Below are 23,485 nucleotides of genomic sequence, written 5' to 3'. Positions count from 1 at the left end.
AAAAGAATGTCTTTTAAACTACAGACACTCACAGGGTCTGTGTAGAAAGTTCATATAGTTTTCATTCAATAAACTCATAATATACAAAGATTGGATTTCATGCTCATTCTGAGTGGTTCTTTTCACACCAGCACATACTGCTTTTGCTGCAGACATCATCCAATAATATGACTAGGTTCTCAAATCCATGCACCACACGTCAGCCGACTAAAATTACCAAAGACACACTGCTCACTTTCATAAGCAGAGCTCCATTTAACCGAAAAGCTTGCGCTAAAATTGCTTCCATTCCTGGTCTAATGAGTTTAAATTGTTTTTCATCCATTTTTTACATGGTAAAAATCCTATTATGAATTATAAGGGAAAAAAAGCAACATCCAAAACAATGTAAACACAATGATGAAGAGAAACACTGCTATTTAATACAGAAAGAGAAGGCAAGCAGGTAAGAAACATCAAACACATGAAGACAAAAAACATGGACAGACATGCTAGGCAAAAAAGCACTGATATCCTTTGAAATGTTTAGTATTTCAGGATGTTACAATAAGTCACAGTGTATTTTATGGGATTTTATGTAATACACTAATACAAAAAAGTTTGTAGTTGTGAACTTAAATAAAAATAAAACCACTTTTTTACTGTACATCCCAGTATCTTTTGTAAAACAGCTTTGTCTGATTAGATGGATCTGTGAACATTAGTTTTCAAGTCTTGAAACAGATGCTCATTCAGATTTAAGTCTGAACTTGATTGACTTTTCTCTGATCAGCTTCCCGTTCCCTGCGGGAGAAAAGCATCCTCAAAGCATGATCCTGCCACTGTGTTTCCTGAAGGGAATGCTGTTTTCAGGTTAATGTGCAGTGTTAGTTTGCTACAGCATGCCGATTTGTATGCAAACCAGAAGGTTCAGATTTGGTTTCAAGGCTTATATCTGTCAACAGATTCTAATGTCTTGGCACATTTTCAGTCATACTCTTTCCTATTTTGGATGATGAATTGAACAGTGTTCCAAGTAATTTTCAAAGTTAGTTGGTAATTTTATAACCTTTATTTATAGTATCATTAAATTAGACATTGGTGATTTACATCATAGATAGGTGTCTTCTGAGGACAATTGTTTGGACTGGGGCTTATTTGTGGGGATTCAATATAAAGGGCATTGAACACAAAAGCATGCCACACTCTTCAGATTAAAAAAAATTCTGTCTATGAAAAATACCTTTACTAACCATGTTACCATTTTCTTCCACTTCACTACTGTACACTACTTTGTGCTGGTCTTTCACATCTAACCTCAGTTAGATGTGTTCATGTTCCAACCTTTGTGGTTGGAACGTGAACAAATGTAACAGGTTCAATACATATGAATGCTTTTGCAAAGCACTGTATGCAGTATATAGCACTCTTTTTATGCATCTAAATGTTTAACTGAAGGCAAAAAAGAAAAAAAAAAGTAGATTCAAGACATTAGATAAAAAATGTTCAGAAGCTCATTCCACAACCACAACACACAGGAATTAGAGTTATCAAAATACCCAACAGCAACAATTAATCATTCATCAGTCTTTGGAGAAAACGCAAATCTGAATGCTCCAAATTCACGCTAACAGATGTAGAGCAAGACTGCATCTTCAAACAGAAGTCTACATCCTGTTTAGCTGCTTTATGTATCAGAATTGAAACAGACACACCTGCAGGCAGGTCACAGGGTAAATCAGGTCTCAGTAGGCCTGTGCCTCAAGGTGGAAGAAAATGATTAAGTGTTTTCTGGGTACTGTGGATGGACACTAGCAGGCGGAAAAAGAAAAACCCCAAAACAACAAGCAAAGTCTTCTTTACCAAAAACAATTAACTGAATCTTTCCCACCTTATCTCCTTCAGCTCCTGTTCCTACTGTCCACCAATTCTTTATTTTTCACCACCTGACCCACATAGAAAACTCCTTGCTGGTGGGTGCTGCACCAGAAACTCAGCCCAAGCCTTTGATCCAGTTCCAGATCACTTGCTGAAAGCCTGTCACTTCAGCTTTAGGCCGCAGAGCATCCCACGGTGGCTCTTCATCTCCAAGCACTGGGCGACACACTTTTTTATCACAGCATTCACACAACCTCCATCATGTGACACATCCTTCACTCTGCTTCACTTTAAGCGAGAACAAACAAAAGAACTCAAACAAAAATAATGATGAAATAAAGAGCCAAAAAAACCACAGGGTCAATTTTGTGTTGCTGACCTTTGCCTTTCAGGTCATTCAAATACTAAATAAATAATAATCTATATTAGCGCTGACCTTATATTATTTTTAATTAAGCACTGAATTCATTATATTTTTTATATTAGTTCTTTATATATATATATATATATATATATATATATATATATATATATATATATATATATATATATATATATATATATATATATATATATATATATATATATATATATATATATATATATATCTGTGGTTGGTGGAAATATAATTTACAGTTACAATGACAGACAAGAAAGCACACTGAACCATTTACATAAAGGAAAAAGGAGGGCAGATTTAATTTAAGAATTGGCACGCATTCCTAATTTCTGCAGATGAAGGCTCATAAATGAAAAAGTCTGGAATCATGCCTAGTATGGAAATATGAAGTTATGAATAATGCCTCTGTCTCAATCATCAAGTCTGTTTTAACAAGGTGGATCAGATAAGCACCTGGAAGACTGGGGGGGGGGGAAGCACACACATGGCTGCACTCGTAACTAACCAAGAGTGGGACTAGAGTCCCCCGAGGGCCCTAAACCCTCAAATCCTCCTTGCTGGACCCTCACCAGCCTGTAAGAGGGAGCAGCAGCAAACAGCTCAGGGTTGTCATGGACGACCATGAATCTACCTGCAGCAGGCTGAGGCAACACGAAGAGTGGCTGATTTACACACAGCTGCTAATCAGTGAATGGCTCTCTTGGTAATGAAAACTCATAGATCTATACAGTAGCACTACTGATATGATTTTATCTGCCATTACTCATTTCTAAATAAGCAATAGGCAGTGGCTGTTCAACACCAGAGTGAGGGTAGGGGCCTGGGGTGGGTAAACTGTTAATGTTATGAATTAAAGATCATAAATGTTGATGCAGAAAGTGGTTACTGGGTCTTGGTTGTGAAAAATAAGATATTCTTGTATGCATGTTTTTATCCAAACATAAATTTGAGAAAGGAGAATATAGATTTTGCTCTAGCATTTAGCTGATTGCCCAATTTCACCCTCCCATTAGGCTTCAGTAGCCGAGGTATAGGCCCAGTAAACAGAAAGGCCAGCATAATGGCTTGTTTCCGCTTGGCCCTGATCCATCATCTGAACAAGTCACAGGCATTGGTCTAATCATGATTAAGACCAAAACAGAGAGTCAGGTAGACACAAGAGAGGTGCAACCATCCATTCATCCGCTAGATTCATCAGACAAATCACTTCCACTTCCAGCAAATGAGAATGAATTCATTGTGACTTACCTGTTCCATTGGTTGTGCTTGCTAAGAAGAGAGGATACAAAGCTGAGCAGCTTTGAGATAGACGGACGCAAAACAGATTCACAGCAAAGTCTTATGGACCTACTGGCTGTGAGAGCAATTTAGGAACAAATGTGTCGGAGGGCCTAATTGTAGGTTTAGAGGGAAAGCGAACTCACCACTGGAGCAGTCCAGTCCACCCCATCCAGGCTCACACTGGCATGTATCAGGAGAGACACAGCGACCGTGCATGCACTCCTCTGTACACAAAGCTGAGACACAAAGATATTTCCCCATTAGTATAACTTATAAGTGAATTAATGCATACAAACATGTAGGTAAATCTAAATAGCATACTTAAAATGCAGCTCAAGTAAAATATCCAGTAAAATTAGACTTAATGTCTCCATCTCTGATATGAATCTTAATTTAGGCCCTCGTGATTGCCATGTATTTTCAGTACTTGACATCACATTTTTAATAAATGTGTCAACAATCAAGTCGTTCAAATTCTTAAGTATGTAAGTACTTTCATAATCTGTCAAAAATGTATCAACAATTAATTTTGAAGGATGAATCACTACCTTTTCCTAGGAAAGATTTTTATTATAGATGTAAAAGAAGAAAGGGGATTCAAGGTTTAATGTATAACTGTACATGATATTCATACTACTGTCAATTTCTAAATACTTCAAATAAAAGGGATTTAAAAAAAAACAACAACCACAATAAATCACACAAATTCTGACATTTATACTGAGTGTTTCAAATATTATCTATGCTTGTCTGTTAAAGGTTTTCTTAGCCTCTCTCTGGACTTTAAAGAAAAAGTTTGATTTCAATTTAATTCAATTCTAAATGTATCTATTAATCCCCAAAATAATTTTTTTATGTGGAAACTGTAATTTAGCTTTCTTTTAATTAATTTTCTTTATTTAACCAGGTAAACCCCGTTGAGATCTGGATCTCATTTTCAAGAGGGACCTGGGCAAAAAAGTAATAAATATGCTGATGTTTGTGGGTGATAAAGATCTTATGTGGCAGTTTGTGCTGCAGCAGATGCGAAACCTCTGACTGGGGACACTGCTGTTAGATTTCTATCTTGTGAAACGGATGATCAAGATTGTCTCGTTCTTGTGTTCATAATAATATGAAATGTCCCTTTTTTGCCTAATCAGCTCTTGGGGCTCCAGAACATTATCAAGAACAGAAAATCTTTGTCATATGCTTGTTCGGTTATTAAGTCACTGAGGTCTGATAATATGTTTCACCAACAGATGACAGCACTCTAAAACAACAGACTTAAATATAAGCATTATCTGTAAAGTGCTATGCTGGTTTTTTTCTTGATAATATTACAACAATGTTATCACTTCTAACAGTAATTTGAGGTGAAAACGTCTGGGCATAAACAAAACAAAGCAAGAATTTAATGTTAAAGACACCTTGACACCTCGGTTTCTCAGCTGACGGTGGAAGCAGAATACAGGAGGTCCAGATATTATAGTATGATTTCTCAGTGAGCCTGATTGGGTCTGTTCATGTAAAAGAAAAGGGTCTTTTAAGAAAGTCACAGAATAATGTTGAAGAAGAAAAACTTGTCAAACTTGCCAGAGATGCAAACAAAAATGAGAAAGGAAACAAAAGGCTTGCAATGCACAAAAGCATTTATCACAACTAAATGCAAGGTGCAAGGTGCAAGGTGATCCGACTTGCTCCGAATTGATTGGTTATAAGAGATTTGTCCTGTGTGCTTCTGTCCTTTATCTGACTCAGCACAGATCTCACTGGAGGCAGGAGGTTCCAGGGAAGGACATGTCACAAAACTGAATTCAAAACACATGTGCATTTTAGACATAACCTACAAGAAAAATGAAATCTAATCTTTTTACACCAACTTATTTAAACTCAAAGAGAGAGGAGCAAGAAATCCAAACAGACTTTAAAGGATGTATTTAAAAGACAGGTCAGCAGCAGCAAACCAGAAGATTTAAATGAACTCTACCATTTTTGAGAAGAAGAGATGTAAAAAAAAAAAAAGAATGATGTTCAAGCTGCTAAGATTTTTCCAAATATAAATAGTAGACAAGATATGTATTTGAATCTATATATAATTTTCACCCTAGAAAAATAAGAGAAAATCTTGTTGACACAGTTGATGTTTTTTGAAAAATCAGAAAAGCTGAATGTTACATATTTCCATTTACAGTTGAGTGTTAGAAAAACATAAAACCCAACATGATGAAATCATTTCATGTCCTTAAAGTCAATGTACTTGTGATATACCAGCATATTTATAATCAAATTTGTGACTTGTTTTTCTTAGTTGGCATATTAGTTTGACTCACAAGTGACAAAAAACGTCACTTTCCAGAACACGTTGCTATCAGCAGGTTGAGCTACAAAACAACAAGCTGTAAATCACCTCTAATGCTCTGTCATATAGTAAAGCTTTAATGTTGCAAGTAGAACGCAGTGTTTACTAAGTCTGCAGTTTTCTTGATCATTTATATTGAGCTACACAACACCAGATTGATCAGGTAGGCATTAGTATTCCTGGAAGTGTTTTCACCAACTGGATGGTTTTCTTTTCTTTAGAGTGGATACAAAAGGAAACTATATGAGGTGTTTTTCTTTGTTCTTTCTTCTCTTTTCTTTTCCCCTTTTCTTCTTTTTTGTGGCACCACATTTCAAACCCAAAAGGAATAATATCACAAACTAAGTACTTAGCATGAATAAATCTGTGGCAGCCAAGGTCATCTGGCCAGCAGGGTTAAGAGAGGCTGGCTCTTATCTGGGGAAGGAGACGAGCAGGCAAATACGACAAGAGAGAACCCCTGCCTGATGGGAATCAGCGGTCCACTAACATGGCCTGTGGAGGGATGATACACAATCCAAGGGCAGCAGAGCAGACAGCCTGTCCGCTTAACTGATCAGACCTCATCTAACACTTCCTGCAACTTCTGCTCGTTTTTTTCTCAGGTTTTTCTGCTGTGCTTTGGTCAAAAAAGCTGGAAGTAATATAGCTTCCTTGTGTGCAAAATTATGACACCCAGGTATTGTCTGAGAGGTCAGTGAAGGAGCTATAGAACACCACTCAATCAGACTTCGATTCAGATCCATCACCGGCAGCAGGGTAGGGGAACGACGAGCGTATCTGAAACACCCACCAAGCACGAGTAATCGCAGAAATGCCACCGTGGCAAAAAAAAGAAAAAAAAAAAAGAAGCTAAACCAGAGATGGGAAGATAATTCAGGGCAGATTTCTGAGCATCAGTAGTCTAGCAGAATACTGTCTAATTAGATTTAGCCAGCAAAAAGAAAAAGAGGAAGAGCTACAACATTTCTGCTGACGAAAGTGGCGAGATCGACTACCTGTAATCAATGAGTCCACGGCCTGCAGAGTATTCAAAGGGAAGAGGAGACAAATTCAATGTCACCATGATGAGTTGATTTCATTTAGTTTCAATCAGCAAATTCTGATCAGCGAGAACAGGGACATGCAAATGTGTCACATCCCAGAGAAAAAAAGAAATATGGAAATGAAGTTTTTTGACTAGGGGAGAGAGGATAAAGCACACCCTTCTCTTGAGATCTGAACCGGTGTACTGAAGGGAAGGCATAATAAAGTAGAAGGTAGGTCTTTCATTTTAATTGAAATTCATGAATCACCCTGCCTAACTCATGTCTCAGGAATCTGTTGGAAAATTGAGTCTTTCATCTAGATAAAAGGCTAATCTAACTCATTATGCAGAGTTGTTATCAGAACAAGGAACAATGGAGCTAATTGGTGATTGCAATGTAATGTTATTAAATTTAATATCTTTTGCCTAGTCTAACTATAACTTATTGCAATGTCTTATATAATAGGTCCCTGTCAGTCTTTGCCTGTTTGTATTTTTTCTGTAGTACATGAGAAAAATCCCATTAGATTTCTGTGTTTAAAATCTTTGACAGAATATAGTTTTTTTTTCTTCTTCTTTTTAATTAAATACATTAGGATGTATTTTTTGAGGGGGGGTTGTCACCTTCTTTTCTGTAATTAAATTCCTTACTGTGTGAATAAAAAGCAACAAATGCAAAATGAATAAGTAATTTAATGTACAGAATCAGTTTTCTGATGAGAATCTAATTACCTTTCGTCTCATCAACTAACTATTTTGAACTCAACTCGCTCAACAGACAAAGTTGTTTAAAAATTACGTCTCAGCTACAGTCAGGGAAGAGTCATGCAGGAGTCATCTGGACTTAATGTCTTGTAAAAATAGGGACAAGAAACTCTGTAAAGCCTCTGAAGATATTATAAGCTCTTGTCATTAGTGAGCTCCTCTCACTTCTTCATGCACAACTGTAATAATCATGCTTATTAGAAGGGAAATGAGTTCTTCACATTCTCTTCATACGCTGGTAACATATTAAGGTAATGACTTACAACAGAGCAAAGGTCAAAGAAATAATAAAGACCTCGTAAGAGTTCTAATTAAAGACATGCAGATCAAAGTTCAACTTGCTCTGAAGGAGCCTTAAGAAAATTAAACAATCCTTTCTAAAGTGATGGAATGATGCGAAACAGCAGACTAAAGAAGATGAACATCTTTAATGATAATGTGTTGATTTTGTGTGTTTGTGTAGTCATTTTGGTGGTCTCAACATCCCTTGATTAATTTAGATGCAACTTGTTGAAGCTAATGGGAATGCTGATGTTACATCATATGACCATAAAGGAAAAAATGACAGACAAGATTAATAGGAACAACCCTTAAGCTTATTAGCTCTAGTGAAACAAACTTGATAAAGCGAGGAAACAAATACATGTAAACAGTGCATCTGATTTGATCCTTTTCCTTTTACACCTAACTCTGTTTTACACATTGACACTGTAGCTGATAGTGTTACTGGTGCTTTATATAACAATAAAATTATAGGAAGTCTGTTCAATTGAAACCAGTTTAAAGTTGGAAATAGATCTACATAAACTATATGTAAAAAGACTCAAGCATTTTATTCTCACTGTTTGACATTAAATAAGACTATTTTTTTTTCTCTCAGCTGTAACACAGTTCTATTTTAAATAATTTTCAAAATGCCAGACTAATCAAACAGAGTTCACACAAATTTCCTTGGTAAACAGTAGAGTTGCCTCTGAATGTACAATTTGGGTGAAACATTTTGGGAGTCTTTCCATAAGCTTCTCAAAATAGTTTGAGGTAAATCTGGCCCATTCTGTCTGAAAGACTTTGTCTAAGTCAGGTAGTTTTTTGGCTGCCATGTTCACACATAGCAGCTCTGCTTTCTTTCTCTAGGCTTGAGATCAGGGCTTTGTGATGACCACTCCAAGCCATTAACCTTGTTGACCATAAGCAAGTTTGTAAGTAATTTGGAGGGGGGGGGGGGTTCATTTGGACAACCTGAGTTTTAGTCCCCAGGTGGATGTTTTGAGATGTTGATTCAGTATTTCAGAACATTATTTCCCCATGAGGTCAATTTTGTCAAGTCCATAAGTGCCTGATGCAAAGTGATGGCTTTCTACTCTGACTAAATTTTCAGTCCATTCCAGTACATAACTTGTTTCACTGAGGATAGTGATACTCTCCTTACAGCTTTGCAGTAACTGTACAAGGTCTTTTTCTTTTCTTCTGGGATTGATGAGCACATTTTGCAAGAGAACATGTTCATCTCAGAGACACACCGGCTTCTCCTTCCTGAATATGATGCCATATTGTCAGAACACTGAAGTAGGTTTCTTCGCCTATTTTCCCATGTGTCGAGCAGAATATTAAGTCCATTCACCAGAAAAACTCATAAGATATATTGCATTCTCTTTGACAAAGTATGAGACTGGACCTTCACCAGCTTAAGTCTAAATGACAAGATTAAGATTTGTAAAAAACAAAACAAAACAAAAAAAAACAACAACATTATCTACGGATAATATTTAAAATATTTGGCATCAGTTACTCCCAATTTAATTTATGTAATAACTAAAACATTAATACACAACCATATAATTACAGAAAAGAGCACACAACAGAATAGAATAGAATAGAATAGAATAGAATAGAATATTGTGACACTAATATTTTATGGGAAAGAAATAAAATATATATTTATTTCTGAATTAATTGTTTTAATGTTTTTATGGGGTTATTCTTTAGTTTGCGAATATGTATTTATTACTTGTTAAAGAATATAAAATGTAATACTTTAAAACATATAATCACTGTAAACTATTATGTTACTGTTAGACTAGCAAAATACATAAAATTAGACTTCAGAGTGAACGTTGACATTTCCAGAAAAGAAAACATAAATGTTTGTTTAAAGGAAAGTTTGGTTGTTTTATGTCATTCAGAAAAAAAAAATCATTTAAGGACATATATAGCACTACCACTTTGGATCTCACCCTACATTATAATATGAATCCACTCTACCGCTGAATGAAAAAATGAGGACTAGGGCTTAATGACTTAGGGAATGGGTGAAAGGGCCTCTATGTAAGTGTAAAATTTGGACAAAATCCCTGAGTCCAGAAAGGGGCAGGGATTCAGACTGAGAAAATAAACAAAGAGTTTTGTTTCATTCTAAGGAAAAGGTATCCAATACTTTCTTGTGATATCACTGCCTAAGGAAAACAAGTAATTTAATCCTAGTTGTAAGTGAGGAAGGATTAAAAGGGACCATTTTGCAAAGGTAGCAGAAAGCAAACTTGCTCTCCTGACCTCTATCAACTCAATTTCCTCACTGCACCTCATTGGATTAAAGGGGTAAGTATTCATGCAGCTATAATATGTAAGCCAAACTTGTAAAGAGTGGGGCCAATTCTAGATGCACAATCTTAGTTTGCAGATTCCCCTGTTTAACACCCTGAAAAGCCATTAATAAACAAATGCCTGTGCTGTCACTTAAATACCTAATGAATGCATTATTGATCAGTCTGCACCTCACTCCTTAAGACCACCATATAATCACACCCGCTTGCATTCTCTGCTTGCTGGTTTCCTGAGAACCTGCTACCCTGAGGCGATTAAAGCCTTGACAAGGACAAGCTCAGCCGTGGTCAAAGAGCAAACCCACACGGCTGCAGTCATTGTACCAAAAAGCCCCTCAAGCTGCAAAAGATGTAGGAAAGTATTAGAGTAATTCTAATTCTAAACTTATCTTAAGAGAATAAAACATAAGGTGAGGCGAGGATATCAAAAACATAACTCTCAGAGGCAACTGCAGCGTCTTCTGTCTTTATTTGACTTGCATGCAAAGAGATTCAGTTTGATGTGAGAGAGTAGAAATAGAACTCAATGACCAATAATGAAGTCATAAAAATGACAGTGAAGGATTGTTATCAGGATGCTGCAATACTCTCAACTTTGAGGGCTGTGCTCTTCTCAAGTTATTGAATTTTGCAGCAATTTAGTATTGGGAGCTATACCTCTCCAGATTCTAACCAGCTACGTCTTGGGTTGTTAATTTTTCTCATTGTTAAACAACTTCAATTAAAATGCGCTTGCTCATATAGTAAAGCATTTGGCAGTGTGGGGTTATGAAACAAAGTGCAATCTTTAAGAACTATGCTAAATCACAACAAACCCGATCAATTCAAATAAATTCTTTTGCATTAGTGGGAAATGAAATCTTATAGCATGCTAAACAGAATTAGAAGGAAGCAGCGGTCTGGTAGGTTTTATCTGCACACCACTCGCAGTCACCATCAGTTCTAATATTTACTCTTTCTCTAAGGAGGTATAAAATGTAACATGAAATGTCAGAAGAAGGACAAAGGAGTCAGAAAATAAAGACACTCACGAACACACAAGTCTCCGCTTTCAAAGTAACCAGGGCAACACTGTGAGCGGCGCCTATACATGGTCCTTACTCCCCGCCGGTAAGCCGTCTTATAGCTGATCCTGGAAAATTAGACACACAGAGACAGCTGCATGATGCAGAAAAAAGTCCCCTATCTGAAGGTCAAGAAACATATAGAAGGTAAGCATCACTTGATATTAAGAAAAAAGTAGAGAAAAACACATAAGAATATTAAGCTGAAGACGGGTCAGAATTATAGGAATTATGTTTTCTACATACAAGCCAGTGTTCACAAGGAGAGTCTGCCTATTGCACTTTTAAAACACCACTATGGCGCATTTGAAACAGAGCAACAGCTTCAAAACAGGATGATTACCACCTAAGGTACTGACCTTTTCTCAGCCAGACACCTGAACAAAAACATTCATTTTAGCTTTTTTTAGACTTGGTTCTAATTTTTAGTAAAATAGAGGTACAGGAACTGAGAAATGTTTAAAGAAACTTATTTTTTTCTAAACGTACCTATGCCTGGTGCATTTAAACCAGTTTAGGATGTCTGTGCATCTTGTGTAATAGATCTGGTCAAATGGGTGAGCGTAGGACTCCTGGACAGTCACTGCATAGCTGAAAGACAAACATATAAAGACAGTTGTGACACAAAGCACTGTACTGTGTAGTAGCATAAAGTTTTGAAAAAAAATATACACTAGTAAAGAAAAACTGCAGTTAAATGTGTAGCTATTACAAAGTGAAAATCCTTTTATTTATCAAGCCAGTTTGTCTTAAGCAAGGTCATGTATGTCTAAAGCCTAATCTGACAGTTGCTATTCAAGAGACATGTAATCTCTTGATTACAGTATGGCAGTCCATCAATAAGATAAACAGAGGAACATTTATTTCTGCAGTTGGTTAGTAATCAGTAAATAACCTAACATGCGTGGTGATGATGGTGGAGACTGGGGCTCCAAATATGGGTGACATAAACATGGAAACTGTGGCGTTGTAAATAGCCTTCTGAAATTTATCTGCATAGGCTAAAATGAAGGGGTAGCAGTTAGTATTGTTGCTTCACAAGAAGATTCAGAATGGTGTTTACAAAGCTACACTAATATGTACAAACTCGGGCTGCTTGATTATGGGAAATAGAACATCACAAATAAGTCAATATTGAAATTATGATTAGAATAGTAAAATGCCTTGTTGAGTCTTACTGTAAAAAACTGACAGTTTATTCAAATGTTAATAACTGTTGTAGCAAAGTTAACAAAATCTACCACTTAATGTGCTTCAAATTTTGGGGGTAAAAATGGAAATTGTGAAGCAAACAAACGAACTATAAAGTAGTTTGTTGCAATTAATTTAAAAAAACAAGTACATTTGTGGAAACAAATTTATTCACATTTTAGTGCAGTAAACTATTAAAAGATTAAAACTGAACTGCACTTCTTTACACAACATATAATTATTTATCATATTTAATTGCGTTAAAGCAGGACTCTTCAGACAGCAGGGTGCCTACCGGAAGAAGTGGCCTATTCAGGAAATTGAGATGTTCAGACAGTCCGAAGAAAAACAGTGGAGACTGGAAAAGTTTAGTGTAGCAGATATACAAGCCAATAAGGAGAGAAAGTAAATAATAAAAATTCACCTCAAAAACTACATATTTTCCAGAATATATAGCGCACCTTAATTTAAGCCGCATCTACAATAAAAAATGGAAACATATATATAAGCCGCATTGGATCATAAGCCGCTGTTATCTCCGCTGTTTTCCACTGCGTCCTTAATACATCTGAAGGATTTGGCGTCTGCAACACTGAACTTTGGTTTCGTTCACGCCAAGCTCTCAATTTGTACTGCCAGATTGTTAACTTTCAACTTAAAAGCGGCATCATATGAACTCCTTCGTGTGGTTTCTATGATGAGGAGATATGAGTTTGAAAACATGCTAGCTAGCTGCTAGCAAATGAACATTAGCACTTTCTTCTTTGATTTCCAAATTTGACTTCCAATGATTCACTTCCTGCTAAAGAGCCCCCTGGTGGTTGAAGGAAAAATCCACAGAAAAGCAGCACCGGGCTATGAGCTCCGTACTACGTACATTTTTATGTCTTATATATCTTTTTTTTAAAGATTTTTTTTTACTTTCTATGTTTAATCTGAATAAAATATTTATTCTTACAAACTTTGTTACAGTCAAAGTGAAAGTAAAAGCTGCCTTTGATCCTTGTTTGAACACAACCTGAGACATCCAAACTGAAAGTGTAGTAATGACTTTGATATGCAAAGAAAGTCAATTTTTATGATGTTTGCAACCGATGCCTGAGGATATTGGAGGACCTTAAAGCCACAGACAAAGCCCACTTAGGAAATCCATTCTGATGCCAACAAGGTGGAACCACAATGCCTAAGTACCCTCACCTTGGACGGGCAATCATCCCAATAATACATCTTCTCAGTTTTCGTTCCGCCCCGCGCCTTAAGGACAGGAATTATTGCTGCTTATTTCTCATAAGTGACACTGCCCAGCACAGCTCATTATTATTCAGGCACTTTGTCTGTAATGATTGATTGGGATGAATTTACTGATCAATCCGTCTGCATATTTCATTTGATGCTTAAACTCTTCCCATCCCTGTCTTCCGCTGTGTGAGGTCAATACTGCTGTATGGATGTACTGTATAGTAAATTGAAAGGTCCAGTCTGACTCTTAGATTTCAGAAAACTAACAAAGAATATATGTTGGTGACAAGAGAACTATTCTCACCTCTCCCAGTGGCTGCAGACATTGGGGTCATCAGGGTTGAGACTTAATGCACTAGTGGTGAAGCCTAGAATGAGGAACCAAGCCAGACAGACAGCTGATGATCCCATCCTTCTCTCTGAGAGGAAAAAAAGAAAAGAAAAACATAATATTGACTTAGAGATCAACACTTAAACTGAGTCTATACCACAAATGCACATAGAACCACTTACAATATGGTAGTTTTGAAAATGTGAATACCTTTTATTTTGGTGACAGTTTTCACTTTGTTTGTTTTATATCCCTATGCAAGCTCATATTTTAAGTGCAAGGAAAATCAAAATGACTGGAGGGAAAATCTGGACATGTTTCAGTGAAAAATAGCTTCAATTCAGTGAAAAATAGCTTTGGTCATGGTGACAAATTTTTTGAAGTAGATCACTCAGTAAGCATTGTTTGTGAGACAGAGGTAAAATGTTTGCCATATCACACATTACACAGTCAACAAAGTAACAACATTGAAACAATGTTAAAACTGATATTGAAACAAAATAAATAAATCCATGAAAATAGCTATTAGATTGGCATAATGCCAATAAAAATGAAGAAGAGCTCTGAACAAGTTGTTTTAAACAAGATATCCAGACCAAAAATAAAAATTAATCAAACTCATCATAAATCAACTTGCATAAAACAAGATGTCACAGTTGGTGTTTCAAATCATATTGCTATTTTCTGGTGAATCTCAATTTCACAAGATGCAATTTACATTTGCAACAAACTAATATCCCCTTTAGGTGCATGTGGCACAGAGACATGGTAGTGGCTTTAAGGTTTGCAAAATTAAGTATTGCTACATAGAACTAATATACAAAAAATATATTGCGTGTTATATTTCCATTATAAATTCACATCTGTTCCTCACAAGTGTTTCTTTGTATTGTGCATGACTGCAAAAAAGTCCCTCAACCATATGTTGCAAATGCAGTGGTTGCTTAATAAATTTTGAAATATGTGGAAGTGGGTTACAAAGAGGACCAGGGGTCTTCTTATAAAGCTGATGGAGACACAAAACGGTGCCGGAAAATTGCATACCTCCTTTTCCGCACAAAGGCTCGGATTTATAAAACACAAACTTGAAAATGTGCGGCCCCGCACAACAACTCGGACTCATGCATGCAATGCTTGTTTTGGAGACTCAGGGAAATTCAAATTCAATACAAATTCAACACTACTTTCTTGATTTCAAAGAGAAAATAAATGTTGTCATAGCCGATATTAATTCAAAGTTCTTCAAAGAATTGTGATGGCTGTGAAAGGATATCCTATAGCAGTCTGTATAATGGCAAATATGCAGATGCCTCTGACTGAAGACACAGATGGTGAGGTGGGATTCTGATTGATTATGCTCCATGATTCTCTCAGGCCTTTAACTACAGATTACCATAAGTATTCAAAAATGCACTCTGATATATGTTTTTGGAGAACCATAACTATAAATGAGAAACTTCCAAATAAAACACAAGATTTCACAATACTTAAATGTGTTCCCTGAGAGCAAGAGAAGTGCACACCTGTGTCAGTATTCACACTGTGGTATATGCCATCAGCCTCCTAAAATGTCATACCAAGATTTTTTTTTTCTTTGAAATTGTTTTTCCACTGTTCTCCGTTGTCAGCCACCAGATTATTTTGGATAAGTGCAAGAATATTTCAATCTGGAGAGACTCAGACAGAGAAAGAAAGCGATTAGAAAAGTTTATTGACATGCATAAATAAATTCAGTCTTTGGCGCTCAGGCCCCGGCTAAGGACATCGAGCTGTGATTGCGATAAGCTCGGATGAGCATTCCCGATGCTGTTAGGAATGTCATCCCCTGGGACCCGATACTGGTGGTGGAGGTCGGTGAATGAAGTATGCCTGGAGAGCCAGGACAGTGGAGGTGGAGAAGGGGTGGAGGTGGGTTGAGCGCAGCAGCGAAGCGGAACACGCCTTGGATGGACGTCCTTATCAACTGGGGTATGGTTGGTGACATGGCTTGGACCAGCGATGATAGGTCGTCGGTGATTCGCGGGATGTGCCGATTGGATGATGCAGGTGGGGCAAAAGAGTCTTCCAGTTTGAATTTATGCTTAGGCTTCATTTCTGAAAAATGTGATTAATCAAAAATGGTTAATTAATTGATGTAACTTTCCCTCTACTTGCTCACAATAAAAGAGCAAGTCACATGGTTGATGTTAAAGGATGTCTGTTTTATCTACTGAGAAGACATGGTAATGCAGAAGTCTCTTAAATATTTTTGCTAAGTCCCAGCAGTGAAAGTAAGAGCATAGAAAATAAGAAAACAGCAGGAGATATTGAGATTAAAACAGCTATGTCACCTCAAGAAAACACGTCTGCAGATAAGTAACAGACTATTGGGAATGCAAAGATTGGATTGTAAAGCAACAGAACATGTGGCCTTCTGACTGACAACAGCTGTCCAAGAATGGTGAGAGCATCGAGTAAGAAGAGCAGTATAAGATGAATAATCAATTTCTGATAAGTACTTATTGAATATGTCTGCAAGGCCAGTGTTACAATCAGGCTTTGTTTCAGTCAGTTAAGCACTGAAAAACTCGGGCCAGCTCAGTACACAATTTTATAAAATGAGCAGTTCTTTCTATCAGCAAGTGAACCTCTGATAAGGACGCAAGTACATTCTAAGATGAAAACTGAGTTTGAATGGTGAAAATTTAATAGACCTCTACAAAATGTTTTACTCTGTTGAGAGTAATTGTAATTAGATCCAAAAATACTTAAAATTTCAGTCTAACCCTCTCGTTACTCAAAAGGAAGGCAAGATAAATAAGCTTACCTTCCCAGATTCTGAAATTACTCAAATGTAATATTCCTTGTTAAAAAACACAAAGATTCCAGACTTTGTTATTGCATAATAAATCCTCATTAATCCAAAAGAAATAAGTTTCTGAAAGCTAATTACAGTTCAAATATTAAAATATACAAAATACATACAACCAGAAAATGAAACAAATCTAAACACTACCTTAGTGTGGTAACAACAATGCCCTCCAGTGTGGTTGCTGATACAATGGGAAGAAGAGATAGCTAGCTATTTTTTGTAAGTGAGGTGTTTAAAAGGGTTAGTTTTTCTGTTTTGGTTGTGAATGTTCTGTAACCTCTGTGTGTAACTGCAAATCTTGGTTAGGATTCTGTAACAATTTTTTTTTTCATTTCAATGGGATTTTCCTGCTGAAATAGATAAATACAACAAAAGTCAAACAAGACAAAACTAATGTTAAAAGGCTTTCATTCTGCATTTGTTGAGTGGCTCACCTATAGGGTTCTGTGTCAAAAATATACATACTCATTGTTTGTTTTGTTTTAAACAATTCAAAGTCTAGCCTCAGAGTGTTGGTCAACACTCTGAGGCTAGACTTTCTAACTCGGTCATTTCAGCGTTGCATATCTCTGATTGATGTATCACCTCATAAAATCCAAGGAAGAAAAGGGAATGTCCACATAAACCACTTCTCTTCTCAGCTTTGATAGCTGTAACACTCGTGGAAGTTTTTCTGATCGTACTTTCTAAAAGGATTTATACATATTTAGCCTTAGCTGCAGCGTTCATCACCTTCATTGAGACCTTCAATATTGTGCATGTGTTCTGTTAGGGAAATGCCTGCAGAGCTCAGCAGGATTTTTCTCCTAAGATGCATAAAGAAAGCAAGAGCAGTGTGTATACGATCAGATGACAATGATGGATTTCACCCTTGCATATAATTACAGAGGATAGAAAATGCATGAGACAGAGCATGTTTTATTTGTTAATGGCTGAATGGCGTTCTGACACTGTTGCAGGTGTCAGGAGACAGTGTCTTTCAGATGTTTTCAATGATTTTTGAGAGACTCTGTTTAATTGCACAGGCTCTCACAAGTTCTGCTAATACCCTTATATTGAAAGCCACATGTAGCTCACTCACATGTGAAAGAAAATCAATTGGACCTTCACTTCCTCTAAGTAGCAGTTAATCTGAACAAGCACAGGTTATAGTCACGTTCCTTCCCTTACGAGGATGATTGATAAAAACATATGCACATTATAGACCATGACTGCACTCGTATTCAGGTCTTTTCTGTGAAAGAATTCAATTAAATACCACTGCTTGATGGACTGGAAAGCTTTTAGAGTTTCCCTGATTAGACCAGCCAACCTGAGTCAGCCAACCTCTAAATGACTCCAGACAAGCAGAATACTTCATAACTTGCCACATTTTTCAAACCTTGGTGCTCCCCCTATTATGAGCCTAAGGAGTAAAGCCAAGAGAGGATATGATTGGGTTTTTCAAATATGTGCCAGGGTAAATTGAGAAGTTGCTATTGTGACAAGTGCCAACAAATTAAGGTACCAGAGTGTGCCTAAAGTAACAGACAGAGACAGCTCCAATAGCCAGAGGCGTGTGGCCTTAAGCTCACCTAATCTTACAGCCTGTAGTCCCTTGATGTTTTTGTACGGCTGCCGAAGTGATTCTGAGACCACGAAGGGATAGGCGTGCTGATGCACACAGACTTGAGCAGGGAGGTGATGACAGGTTGCTGATCTATAGAAGAGAAAAAAATAATGAGCTCATGATGACATGCTCAACCTTCGCTCAAACACGTGCATTCACACAATGTTAGGAATTTCTAATGGGATCAACAGGTAAATAGTTCACAAAGTGAAAGGCCAGTTTATAGCACGGGTCTTCACATCCAACCACGCAGCTATCACGCCTCCCACCTACATGCTATTCACACAGACACGCACCCACACAAACGCACACACACACACACACACAATGTTAATCATGAAATAAAAAAATAATAAACTACATAAGCTCGAGAGGGACTGATAAAATGAACTTCACACTTCACACACTACAAGTGCCTTGTCAACAATGTGACGAGATCACATTATCTGCACTCAGTAACAAAGCTTTGGTAAGTGTTATTACAATAAAAATGGAGCCACATAGAGAACATTGCTGTGGTTATCATCTCAGATGGCATAGCTTTGACATTATTCTCATTTTTATTAGCTATGAATCATCATTACAGATGAATACAAAATACAAAAAATAAATTGCTTTGATTTATTTTGTTTATGAACTACTTCTGGGGCCAAGAGGACAGACAAATAATTGTCAAATGTAGTAAATCAGCTGTATTACTAAGACAGCTACTAATTATTTAAATTTCAATCACATATAGTAACAAATTAGGCTACTTAAAAATCTTGGTTTAGTAATCAGAAATAAATTTAAAGATGTGCCCCCAACAAATGCATAGATTTATCAAAGTAAAACTGAAACGCTATGAGATTAACTTCAGCAGTCAGCATATTGGTTTGATACAAGGTCGTTATGATGGATTTGGAGGGTTAAAAAAATACAACCAACGTCCCCACTTGAACTTCCAACTTTTGGGACATTTCAATTAGCTTCACCAACTTTGATCTTAAAAATGTCAATGTTAAAGTAAAATTTTAGCACAATTAGCCTACAAACTATAACCAATTAACTGACATAACGAATTGAAAGTGCTACCTGTTAAACGAACACTTTTTGGGCATATAATATGAGCAGTTTATTTTCTTCCTCTTTTAATATCAAATTACAATTACCATTCAGGACTTCTACTGAAATACACCAGGTCATTTTTGTTGCCAAATGGTGCGCTATAAGCTCTGGTCACAGTCTGTGACAACCTGAATGTCAAGGACAAGAAACTCCTTGATATTCTGTCATATCAGAATCCACCTGCCTTTTTCCTTAATGTGGATTTTAACATTTAAGCATTTCTTTTATTCATGACGTGACATTGTGTCTAAGTAACTTTTAGAAATTGTTGATTTCTCATACAAAAACAGGGAACAAAGTATAGTGCAAGACAGAGAAGCTGAATCGATATGACACTCATCACTTGAGGCTTCCCTCCTCCTCCCACACGAGAAGAAATCCCTGAAAACAGCATCTTTATGTTTTAACTTCAAACATGTTCAGTTTACACCGAACAAATTGTTCCCCAGAGACTGTATTCACCCTGAATGTGTTTCTCTCCTGTTTGTCACCGCTTTGATTACTGAGACTATGAAACCCTTTCAATCGATGAGCAGATGCATCTGTTCCAGCTGACAAACAGCTGAAATAGCAACATCTTTCAGGTTATTGAGGCACATGTACCAGATGCAGAATACAGAGTCGAGGTTTATGTAGGATACAATGCAGGTGTGTCTGAGGATAAAACCTTCAGAATCTCAATGCTTGCATTAACTTCTACATCGGACACCTACCTGGAGAAACATTAACTCAGATGAGCCAGAATCACCTTTATCCCCTGGACTGCCTATCAGCAGAGACATCTGAATGATTAAAACCATACGTCTTCAGTCTGTGACTTATTGAAGTGCAAGGCAATTAACCACCTTGTCCCCTGGCTGACCAGTTCCAGCACTGTTGCATGAATGATGCACAGCAGGAACGACAGCATGGGAAAGCTCATGTCACATCTTTGGATTTGAGCTACTTTCCAGCCCCATCTTATAGCTTTGTTTGTCCCAATGCCTGACTTTGCGCTTGCTTATGTTAATTTTCCTCAACATGATCAAAACCAGTCAACAGAGAACCTCACTTTGCATTGCAATCCTGTCTGTAGAACCATGAGAGAATTTCTGATCAGAGTTAGGCTGCACTGTGTGACATGTCTGTGCACAAACAGCCTATTATCCCACCTTTACATTCAAGCTGAGCACTCATATACAACTTTTATGAGACGTCTTGAAGCTACTCAATCCGTTTTGTAATCACTACGGAGGGATTCTCCTGCATCCTAATATGGGTTGATCTAAAGGTTAGCAATGTTACTACACTGCACAGACTGCCAATGAGATAAACCCCACTGCTGGCCATCATTGTCTCTTGCTGGTGGCTTTGAGTCATTAAGAGTCAGGCCTCATTAGAGAGGCCATGGTGTGGTGCGTCAGAGACACTGGTTTCCCTGGTTTCAGACACATACCTGAATGTCTGATGTGTTTCAAGGCCAGAAGGACGCAAAAAGAAACAGAACTAAAAATAAATGCCAGTCACTGCTTTCCAAATTGCATTTGTGGGAAATGGTGCTTACCCTTGAATGTTTCTATTGACTTAAACATTATAATCTTCACAATATTTAGATGAATATTATTTGTTGCTATTTCTTTTTCACATCACCTTGACCTTAGAAAAATGTTTTTCTTTGTTCCATTTTTCCCTTTTGAGGAAAAAAGATTACTTTATGAACTAATGAAAGAAGGATAGCACATCAGAAACATATTTTGCACACACCTAAATGAGAAGAAACAAAGCACTTCTTGAGAAAAATCAAGTCCTGTCACATCTGTGAAATATAAAAGGCAATCATGGCGTGTTGTTGTGCATGCAAATTAAAAAGAAAGCATGGTGACTTACTTTTGCTGTGACATAAGTGTATATATTTTGATCTATTTATAATTAGACAACCTCCCATCTGAAATTTACAGATGGGTTAAATTTTAATCAATTGAGGAGCATTTTTGAGTGGCACCAATAGAAATATTTAGAACAAAACAAACATTAGACATAAAAGTTAAATGCTGTATGACTGGTAATAATTATTAGCTGAATTCATCAGAAATTCAATTGACTACCTCTAGCTGGAGGAAATTCAGGCATTCAGCATGCCAAGATGAGTCTTCATGAGTGCAGACATAGAGTCTTCATATCAGAACATGTCATAAGTTATGATAGTGGTTACTGCTGTGACAAATGAATATCACCTGCTTTAATTCTTAGCAGAGACACATATCAGATTATTATTTATTATCAGAAAAATAACATAAGTGAAATCTTGTTTTTACTCCCTTTGAAGTACTAAGGTGAAAACAAATCATTTAGTAGAATAGAGTTATCATGTTTGGCATGTTTCAGAATGTGTCTTGAATATAATTAACTATATTAATTATGTGATGTCAAATGGTGTCATGTTTAAGCATATACATTAAAATATCAATAAACATTAGAAAAATTGAACATATTATGAGTGAATGTGCACATAAATCAGGAACCGTTTCAAAACCAGCTACTCTGGAGCATCAGCCCAGAGCTGCAGCACTTCCATGGCTTTGATTCCTGTGTGGTTGTTAAGGCACCTGAGAAAATGCTGTGCGTCGTTTAACAGGAGCTTAATTCTGCCTACATGGTTTATTCATGTGGCGACTTCTGATATCACGACTCTCATAAATCACACGGCACAGCACGCCGGACGTCCACGCGTTCGGGCAGGGCTCACTAATCTCAACACCATCTTTCATCAGAATAACCTTGCCTTAATGCGGGGGCAGGTCAACAATAGATACAGCCTACTGGAAGGACGTGCTTATGCCTCTTTTGTTTTCTTTACTCTTGACACATAGGCTTTCTGTCCTGTACAAACACCCAGGCAGGAATCCTCCCACTTTCAAACCACAGGCAATGTTGAAAACATGTCTGTGGTTGGACTTCAGAGAAACTTCACTAGTCTAAAGTTAGCTTTATGAATGGAAAATAAGTCACTCAGGGGAGGAATGCAGCGAACATAGGCAGCCATCTGTTCTGAAGCTGTTCAAAGAAAGAACAGAAAATGTGAAACTAATGTGAGTAAACACAATCATCAAATATAGATAATAGAACAGAGCACATTGCAACTTTGCTCTTTAGTTTTTTTACACCGTCAAACACTAGCATACCAGGTTCTTATTAATTATATTTGGATTCCTTACATACCAGGCACAAATCTACAGTCACAACGATGTCACCAATTACTAGCTTTTGGCCAATATTTCTCATAAGAAAGCTAATTAGCGAAACAAAACCATTTAATGAACCAAAATAACAGGGTGCTTGATGTCACTTTGCTCAGACTATTCACTGTGTTTGCCTCATGCCTTTAATAACCAACCCCGGGCATCACTTTGACTGTCAAATGTGTTGTAATATCCTCTGTGCTACATCTGTCCTCTCTCTGCATCCTGGCTGTGGCCTCCTGCTGCCACCAGAAGGAAGCACCACTCGGGCTCTTACATGGACCAGCAAGGATTTCTCTCCCCACTCAAACAATTATCCAGCCTGTGACTGATTGCGAGTGATGAGAACTGCTGGAGAACAGTTGGACATCACTGAACACATTAATATGTGAATATTAGCCTGTTGAACCTTCTGCTCTCTCCCACCACGATGATCTTCTGTGGAGAGCCGAGGATATTTACCAGACTGCATAGTAATTGCAGAGTAATATGAATCCTATAGACCTGAGGTCAAGCTCAACAGAAGTTAGGTGTGGATGGGAAAACAAATGAAAAAGATGTATACACTATTCAGGGCTCTGAATAGTGCAAGGAAAGTCAAGCC

At 37.1% G+C, this 23,485-nt stretch overlaps 1 protein-coding gene across 1 annotated transcript in view; it reads right to left on the bottom strand.

Annotated features, from left to right (window-relative positions):
- Positions 1–23,485, bottom strand: part of megf11 (multiple EGF-like-domains 11) — a 104,133-nt gene that overhangs the window by 64,625 nt on the left and 16,023 nt on the right. The window contains exons 2-6 of the mRNA XM_055037483.1: positions 18,522–18,646; positions 14,070–14,184; positions 11,825–11,926; positions 11,303–11,403; positions 3,682–3,774 (exon numbers count right to left, since the gene is read on the bottom strand). Of these exons, the coding sequence (XP_054893458.1) occupies positions 3,682–3,774; positions 11,303–11,403; positions 11,825–11,926; positions 14,070–14,176 (403 nt within the window). The 5' untranslated portion in view covers positions 14,177–14,184; positions 18,522–18,646. The remainder of the gene's footprint in view (positions 1–3,681; positions 3,775–11,302; positions 11,404–11,824; positions 11,927–14,069; positions 14,185–18,521; positions 18,647–23,485) is intronic.

The sequence above is a fragment of the Poeciliopsis prolifica genome, unplaced genomic scaffold (genome assembly GCF_027474105.1).
Source record: "Poeciliopsis prolifica strain line A6 unplaced genomic scaffold, Auburn_PproV2 SCAFFOLD001, whole genome shotgun sequence".
NCBI classification, from domain to species: Eukaryota; Metazoa; Chordata; class Actinopteri; order Cyprinodontiformes; family Poeciliidae; genus Poeciliopsis; species Poeciliopsis prolifica.
Note: the sequence above shows the minus strand (reverse complement) of the source record. Positions and strands in the feature narration are given on the sequence as shown.